General features: G+C 37.0%; 1 protein-coding gene across 1 annotated transcript; it reads left to right on the forward strand.

The window, feature by feature from the left end:
- The first annotated feature begins 6,989 nt into the window (after positions 1–6,989).
- LOC309849158 (26S proteasome regulatory subunit 7) lies at positions 6,990–8,437 on the forward strand. The gene has a single exon (XM_082701487.1). It carries the CDS (start codon positions 7,011–7,013, stop codon positions 8,310–8,312), a length of 1,302 nt encoding a protein of 433 aa, XP_082557613.1. The 5' UTR covers positions 6,990–7,010; the 3' UTR covers positions 8,313–8,437.
- Positions 8,438–9,109: the final 672 nt, after the last annotated feature.

Raw genomic sequence — 9,109 nt, forward strand, 5'->3', positions numbered from 1 at the left:
GTGCTCCACATCACTCGGCATCAGGGAAATACAAATCAAGACCACAATGAGATATCACCTCACACCAGTCAGAATGGCTAAAATTAACAAGTCAGGAAATGACAGATGCTGGTAAGAATGTGGAGAAAGGAGAACCCTCCCACACTGTTGGTGGGAATGCAAGCTGGTGCAACCACTCTGGAAAACAGCATGGAGGTTCCTCAAAATGTTGAAAATAGAGCTACCCTATGACCCAGCAATTGCACTACTGGGTATTTACCCTAAAGATACAAACGTAGTGATCTGAAGGGGCACGTGCACCCGAATGTTTATAGCAGCAATGTCCACAATAGCCAAACTATGGAAAGAACCTAGATGTCCATCAACAGATGAATGGATAAAGAAGATGTGGTATATATACACAATGGAATACCATGCAGCCATCAAAAGAGATGAAATCTTTTCCATCTGCAACAGCATGGATAGAACTAGGGGGTATTATGCTGAATGAAATAAGTCAATGAGAGAAAGACAATTATAATATGATCACTCTGATATGAGGAATTTGAGAGGCAGGGTGGGGTATGAGGGGAGTAGTGAAGGAAAAATGAAACAAGATGGGATCGGGAGGGAGATAAACATAAGAAACTCAATCTCAGGGAAAAGAACTGAGGTTTGTTGAAGGGTGGGTGGTGGGGATAGGGTGGATGGGTTATGGACACTGAGGAGGGTATGTGGTTTCGTGAGTGCTGTGAAATGTGTAAACCTGAAGATTCAAAGATCTGTACCCCTGGGGTAAATAATACATTATATGTTAATTTTTTAAAAAGCCATTATAAAAATTCTAAATGTTTACTCCACACTCCTTTTTTTTTTAGAATTTTTTTCTTTACTTAATTCGATTAGTCAGCTTATAGTAGTTAATGAAATAACAGTATCTTTGTGTTCAGACAGTTGTCTAAGAAATGTAGATACTTAATTGTCACCATGACAACTGTCATGAACACAAAGATATTGTTATTTTATTAATGTGTTGTATAAATGTTTATACATATATGCAGGGTTCAGATCATCTCTCTTTATATTCCAGGACATCTACTTTTCAGTTATGAGATCTAAATAAATTATTCATCTTGTTGGTGTCTCAGTTTTTCATTTGTAAAGTGGTACTACAACTACTACTAAACACTTCACAGATGAAAAAGCTGAGATCTGAACCCTTCATATTATTTTACATCTAGAATAAACATTCAGATTTAAAAAAAAAAAAAATGTTCCACGTGTAAGACTGAGTCCTAAAAGCTCTGTTTTAGCTTCTGGGCAAACTGCATGAATTAAGCCAATGCATAAGCTAATTGCAGTTTGTTATTTAGTTTTGGGGTTTCTAGTCTTTAAGAATAAAGGCCTGTCAGGACCAGTAAGCCAGAGACACAACATTCATTACTCCTTTTCATGGAGTTGGTATTTATGAACTTCAAACATTAAATGTTGAGGAAAGGAAATCATAGATAAAAGCATTTCCTTTAATTACTTGGCATCAGTTTCCTTCTCACATTCTGTCTTAGGAACATGTAAGTAACAATGCGGGTGTTGTTGATGAAAAGTATTTTTAGATTTAGATTCAACTTAACTTTGTCACTTTAATGTACAACACTGATAGCTTACTCTTATTTAATAAATAATAATGAGAATTTAGAGCAATTATCCAAGGACACCGGGGGTGGGAGCAGGTTAGGATGCAAGCTGCCAGAATGTTTAGGCAACAGCAAATGGGCCAGGTTAACCAGAGGGCAGATCTGCTGGGTCCTACATAGAATAGGGGTCCAAACTAAAGGGTACAAGGTAGAGAAATTCGACTCTGGGTCTAGACCAGCTTGGGCATAAGTCTAGAAGATCATCCTGAAATCTGTCCAAGGTGACAGGAGGCCAGATGGGTGCAACATAACCAAAAACAGAAAAGAATTCAAAATGAGATATATCAATCCAGCCAAAAATAGCATCTGGAAGCTCCAAACAGCAGACAGTCATCTTGAAAACAAAAACTAAAAGTGAGGATAGGGCATGTCAGGGAGTGATTTCTACCACTACCACAAAGGCAGTGGTTACCAACACAGGCTTTGTATTCAAACAGACTGAGTTAAATACCTATTTAACTTTGGATGGTTCTTTCAATTTTCCAAAATTCATGTTCTTTTTCATACAGTTGGTAGACAATTAAACAATGTTTATATAGTGTTCACAATATCTAGTGTGCACAATATCTAGAATGTCCTCAATAATAAAAATAAAATGTAACTTTAGCCTAATGAACATGATAATTATGATGATATTCAGACTTCTAGGGTAAGTGTCCTTTTTGTGAATAACACTGCACTATTAATAGAAGATATATAGATATAAATATATCCTATCTTTCTTCAGTCTTTTTAATCATGAGGGTTCTTTTTCTTTGGATAATAAAAATGTAAATAAACTTGGCAATATGAGACTGCCTTTTTCAGATTTGTCCAGCTGTTTCTACAAACTTACAGAGCCAAGACTGACCAGGACAGAGTGTTCCAGAAGTTTCCACCCTACTACTGGTTAGGATGCAGCATAATTGATACTAAAGTATCTCTGGTTTGGCATCCCATGTACATTGGGAAACCCCTTAGTCTCCAGGTTCTTACCCCTATCCTAATGTTGTAGCCTGTCCCTAGACCCTCTTTGTTAGGTCAGCAAATCCACCTGAGCTTCTTATTTTCTCTTTGGTATTCCAGTGTCTAAAGCTAAACCCAAGCTTTAGCTCTAATTTGTTGTGGATTGCAGTTAATCATCTACCACTTTCATTCATGGTAAGCTGGGGATATGAGAAGAATTAACTTTTATGAAATAAGGTGCAGGACCTGACAAAAATGTGAGGAAACAAGGCAAGCTGAAGACCAGAGAAACTGAATTTTACAACTGACATGGTAAGTCGTTGCTGCAGTAGAACTCTAGGGAATGGGAAAATTCTTTCAGGATACTGAGAAGAGATAATAGTACTGCAACTCCACAGGGCAGGCTCACCCAAGGTGTCTAAGAATTAAAAGTGGATCCTGAAAAGCTGTGGAAAAGCTGAAATGCTCATTGCTTCCAAAACTACTCTGTGGAAACTTTAGCCAATTTGTAGAAATAGTCTGACACTTCTAAACTAATTTAGGGTATAGGAAAGATTAAATAATTCCAAATCTTTCCTGGCCTCTAAGTGGAGCATAAGATTTACTAGTTTGTTAATTTCCATTTGGAGAAAATATAAGGGCAGCAAAACCTGGAAATTTCTGGATATACATCTTAGGTACTGAAATTGGAAAAAAAATAAGGTCAAGGGTGATTCTTGCTAGCTCGAAACTTCTTGAACAAACACACATATATACACACTCAAATATACTCACTCATACACATACTCACAGTCTCTCTTGCTCTCTCTCTCTCTCTCTCACACACACACACATGCACACACACCCTTTCTAAATTTTATGATGATTGAGATCAATCACTAGGTCCTGTCCCTGGCTTTTTCTTCAACTGTCAGCCTCAGAGATAAATCAAATATCTTACTATAAATTATATCAGATTAACCTATTTAGCCAAATTATTAGAGTTGTGATTGGAAAAAAAAAATGTGATAGACACAGTACATCACTGTTTGGCAAGGCAACAGACAAAGATTCTCTTGTAGAATGGGAATTAAAGAGGAATAGAATGATAAAAGTTTTGTGAAAGAAAAAAAGTTAACTGAATTAAATGAATTAGTAAGTGTTTTAACACAATGCTCAGAAAATAATTACAGAGAACATCACTCAGCTTAGAAATCTGACAGAGCTAACTGTAAGTATGAGCTCGAATATTTATTAGCTTTATAACAATGGACAACTTGCTTAACTCTTCTAAGCCTCTGTTTCCTCAACTCTTTACAGCAACAATAGCAATAACCTTCATATGGTGGTTCTGAAGATTCAGTGAAAGTTTGTTAAATCTTCTTAGCATAGTGATCTATTTTGGCTAAATTTAAAAAAAAAAAACTTTTTGAGGTGCTTGGTTGGCTCAGTCAGTAGAGCATATGACTCTTGGTCTAATAAGGGTCATGAGTCAACCCCCCACATAGAGCACAGAGTTTACTTAAAATAATTTTTTTTAAATTTCAATTAAAAAAAAAACTTTTCAAGCTTTGCAATTCAAAGATAAAATGTACCATCTTGAAAAGATATGTAACCCTCATACAAGTATAGTTTAAAGATCCTGTCTGTGGGAATGATATAGAAAGGTATCAAATATCAGATGAGTGATGGAATGAACAATACTAAGATCCCTTAGCCTATGAGTCTACAATCCTATGCCCAAATTATTAGACAGTTGGGATCTATGTAATAGATCCCCAGTCTTTCAGCAATCTTTGAGGATATAACAGGTGTCATGTCCCTGGGGCTGAAGATACTGGGAATGCTGCACTATGTAGCAGTTGTAAAGTCTTCTGTTCAAGTAGCAAACACCTTTCTCAAATTGGTCAAGCAATAAGAAAATATAATTATTTTAATTATAACAGTTGAAGGACAGGTTACATTGGAATTAGATAAATGAGTGATTTAAATAAATTATCTAGCAATTTTCTTATGACTTCTTCTATTAACAGGATCTTTTTCATCTTAAAGCAGGTTTTCCTCATAGTCCTAAAATAAAATGGCTGCCAGCCACAACTGCGGAACCATGCTTTCTGGTTTATAAACATTCCTCACTCCCAACTGCTCTTTTCTTTGGTACAACTGGGCCATTGAAGGATATAAGGTCACCTCCAGAAGATTAACATTACCAGTGCATTTCTAGGCACTGACTAGCTTATACCAGTTAAAATGCACACTCCAATTAATAAATGGAATCAACTTGCCAGAAGCACATAACCAAAGAAGTAGAGGTCAAGACCTAAAGAAAATGGATGTTTTTAGTAAGGGAAAAAAATGGTGAAAGCTGGCAAGGAACAGGGCTCATTGTAGGTTAACAACTTCAGAAAATAGGGTTGGGTAAGAGATCATCAGTGCATACCCTAAGACTGGATGCTCTAGAATAAGAACAAAGTAAGAAAAGAATTAGGTTAAATTTAAAAAGATACAGGATATAGAAGCAGGTGGACTTTATTCACATTTTTTCCAACTACAATTCTCTTCACATAAGAATAAAAAAATTATGGAAAATTGTAAAGAAATGATGCAAGTTAAATATGACAGGCACCTATTAGGCACTGAATATTTTTTCAGTACATGTATATGATTGTAATAGGAAACATTTTTTTCTGAGTACTCATATTGTGATGATGCTAAGTATCCTCTATACATTATTTTATTAATAGGAATTCTGATTGACTAAATAAATGAATAAATCAGTGTGTTGAGAGAACACCTATACAAAGGCAATGCTACAAAATCATAACTCACTCAAGTTTCACCTTTCCATAAAATTGATCTAGAATGGTTGTTAAAGATAACTAGAACGTGAACTTGGCTGGGGAGTAGCCAAATGTAAGTTTGGGAAGTTGTACGAAATTGTGGGAAATGTGATTTGGTTTGATAGAAATAAAACTTTGAAACTCAGGTGGAGAGTTAGAGAAATTGGTGATAATTCCAGAATAGAGAACATAACACCCTAAAATAGCTTATAATGCCCCCCCCAAAAAAGGAAGCTTTCAGATAAGTTTGTATGATGTTAAAACAAAAGAACAAGAATATCCAAAGAAAAGTTTCATTTAAGCATATAAGTATTTTTCTCCTTGGAAAAGTCAACAAGACGTTTTAACAGGATCTTGAGTTCTCAATGGCTGTGTCCTTCTTGTCTTGATTTGGACTTGAATTCACCATGTAATAATAATACACTTATTATACCAAGTTTGGTAAAAAGTAGAATCTCAAACAAAGGCTGTATGCACATAACATAAAGCCCACAACTTCTCTTTTCCACAAACCCCATTTTGCTGGCTCTGGGTTTCTCTTGCCATTTCTTGCCAAATTATATTTGCTCTCTGTCAATGTCCATTGGCAATCTGACAAAGTGCTGAATCTGCAGGAAACATGCTGTGCAACAGTTCCCAGAGCAGATTTCTGACAGATTTTCTTCCCCTGTAGTAATAAGTTTTGCACTACATTTTATGCAGAGGGGCACAAATTAGTTAATATTTCTAAAGCATTTTGAAGATGAAAAGTGCCATATATATACTAAGTTTTACTATTAATTTCTGCTGCTTTAAGGATCAAAGTAAGTAAGGAAACACATTAAGTTTTACTCATAGAAGCATTAACATGTTGCTAAGATGATCAGGATGCCCGAAAATGACAAAACATTTCATTTGCCTTCACACTGGACAACCTTTGATAAAACAGATAAATCAATGTTCTGGTTTAAAAAAAAAAAAGACATCACATTCATAATTTATTTGAGTTATAGATGAAATACTACAAAGATTTTCCGTATTTTGACAATGTTGTAGATAGTCACTTGAAAACTGAGGACATTCTCAATTAATTCAAAATCCTTTTAGTAGAACTGGTACTTCTCTCTCTGCATCTTTCTCCTTTTCACAGATAATATTTCACTTAACCCAAAGTCCCCAACTAACAAGGACAGACCTAATTCCTAACAATTTCTTAGCACCCAGGTTAAGAAATACCAATTTTTCTTGGCCATATCTCAAAATATTAAATCAAAATCTTCAGGGATGAATCTGAAGCATTTCTGTTTTTAACAGGAGTTCCAACTGCTTCTGCTTTGCAGTTGTAGTTGGAAATCATGATCAGCTAATTCCTATAGTTCTAAAAGTTTTGGGGGGTTTTTCCTGACAAACCACAATGCTTTCACTCTTAAAATATGCATTGTGATTACCTACTTATCTTAAATTGGTTCAAACTGTAGGAAATGAAAATCCATAAAGTTTTTAGAACTTGGGATGCTTCTTCTTAACCTCTGATTAAGTTTCTAACTTTTATTAAAAAAGTTTTTCTCGAGTTGAGGCCCTCGGAACAACGAAAATGCCGGATTACCTCGGTGCGGATCAGCGGAAAACCAAAGAGGAGGAGAAGGACGACAAGCCTATCCGAGCTCTGGATGAGGGGGATATTGCCTTGCTGAAAACTTACGGTCAAAGCACTTACTCTAGACAGATAAAGCAGGTTGAAGATGACATTCAACAACTTCTCAAGAAAATTAATGAGCTCACTGGTATTAAAGAGTCTGATACTGGCCTGGCCCCACCAGCACTTTGGGATTTGGCTGCAGATAAGCAAACACTGCAGAGTGAACAGCCTTTGCAGGTTGCAAGGTGTACGAAGATAATCAATGCTGACTCGGAGGACCCAAAGTACATTATCAATGTGAAGCAGTTTGCCAAGTTTGTGGTGGACCTCAGTGATCAGGTAGCACCTACCGACATTGAAGAAGGGATGAGAGTTGGGGTGGACAGAAATAAGTATCAGATTCACATTCCGCTGCCTCCCAAGATTGACCCAACAGTCACCATGATGCAGGTGGAAGAAAAACCTGATGTCACTTACAGTGATGTGGGTGGCTGTAAGGAACAGATTGAGAAACTTCGAGAAGTAGTTGAAACCCCATTACTTCATCCAGAAAGATTTGTTAACCTTGGCATTGAGCCTCCCAAGGGTGTGCTGCTCTTTGGTCCACCTGGTACAGGCAAGACCCTCTGTGCTCGGGCAGTTGCTAACAGGACTGATGCTTGCTTCATTCGAGTTATTGGATCTGAACTTGTACAGAAGTACGTTGGTGAGGGGGCTCGAATGGTTCGTGAGCTCTTTGAAATGGCCAGAACGAAAAAAGCCTGCCTCATCTTCTTTGATGAAATTGATGCTATTGGAGGGGCTCGTTTTGATGATGGTGCTGGAGGAGACAACGAAGTGCAGAGAACAATGCTGGAACTGATCAATCAGCTGGACGGTTTTGATCCTCGAGGTAACATTAAAGTGCTGATGGCCACTAACAGACCAGACACCCTGGATCCAGCACTCATGAGGCCAGGGAGACTGGACAGAAAGATTGAATTCAGCTTACCTGATCTAGAGGGTCGGACTCACATTTTTAAGATTCATGCTCGTTCAATGAGTGTCGAAAGAGATATCAGATTTGAATTGTTAGCGCGACTGTGTCCAAATAGCACTGGTGCGGAGATTAGAAGCGTCTGCACAGAAGCTGGCATGTTTGCCATCAGAGCACGGCGAAAAATTGCTACCGAGAAGGATTTCTTGGAGGCTGTAAATAAGGTCATTAAGTCTTACGCCAAATTCAGTGCTACTCCCCGCTATATGACATACAACTGATCCCGAAGGCTTTCATGAAAACTTCCTTTCACTGGAATCCTAACTTTATTAAATAGCCTTGTTAATAACAAGGACACACACAAAAATAAAGCGTTTCAAATTGTAAAAAAAAAAAAAAAAAAAAAGTTTTTCTCTTCTTTGCAACTTTGGTCATTTTTCTATTTCCATCCTCACTTGCCAGAAAGGTTTGGTGATATTAGATCAGGAAATCACCTATAGTCCTCAGTACAACTCTACCCTTTGATGGCTACTATAGTCCTCAGTCTTGCTCTGGCAATGCATTAACTTCTTGCTTTTAACTATTTTAAATTCAGACAAGACTTAACTTAGGCCTTTGAAGATATTCTGTTCAATGGAATTTTGTGTGTTCACCTTGTCTACTTTTACTGTTTCATCTCATTTTCCTTTAAAGTCCTATCTCTCAATGTGTCTTTGTTTTATTTATTTTTCATCCACCTTCTTATTCTTTTCTTTTCAAATGTGGAACAAGAGGTGCCATTATCAAATGGTCAGGTTCACTGCCAGCATATACCAGAATACTATAATCAACCCCAATTGCAAACTGGGCTCCTGTTAGTAAAACTGTGTCACTTCATTTCCTGACCAATTCAGATGTATCATGGTAGAGGCAAAAGTGCATAAGATCTAGTGTGAGAAAGTTTATTTAATCTGCGTTTAGACCTTTATTAACTGTGACCTCAAACAAGAAACTGACTCCCTAGCTTTGTGAAAGGAAGACAATGATAAAGGCTCTACCCACTCCATGGAAGGGCTGTTAAGATCCAATAAAATCACGG

This window comes from Mustela nivalis, assembly GCF_964662115.1.
Source record: "Mustela nivalis genome assembly, chromosome: 15".
In the NCBI taxonomy this organism is placed as follows: domain Eukaryota; kingdom Metazoa; phylum Chordata; class Mammalia; order Carnivora; family Mustelidae; genus Mustela; species Mustela nivalis.

What these genes read in the sequence shown, in the direction of transcription:
- LOC309849158 (XM_082701487.1), top strand. Translation starts at nt 7,011, where the DNA reads ATGCCGGATTACCTCGGTGCGGATCAGCGGAAAACCAAAGAGGAGGAG.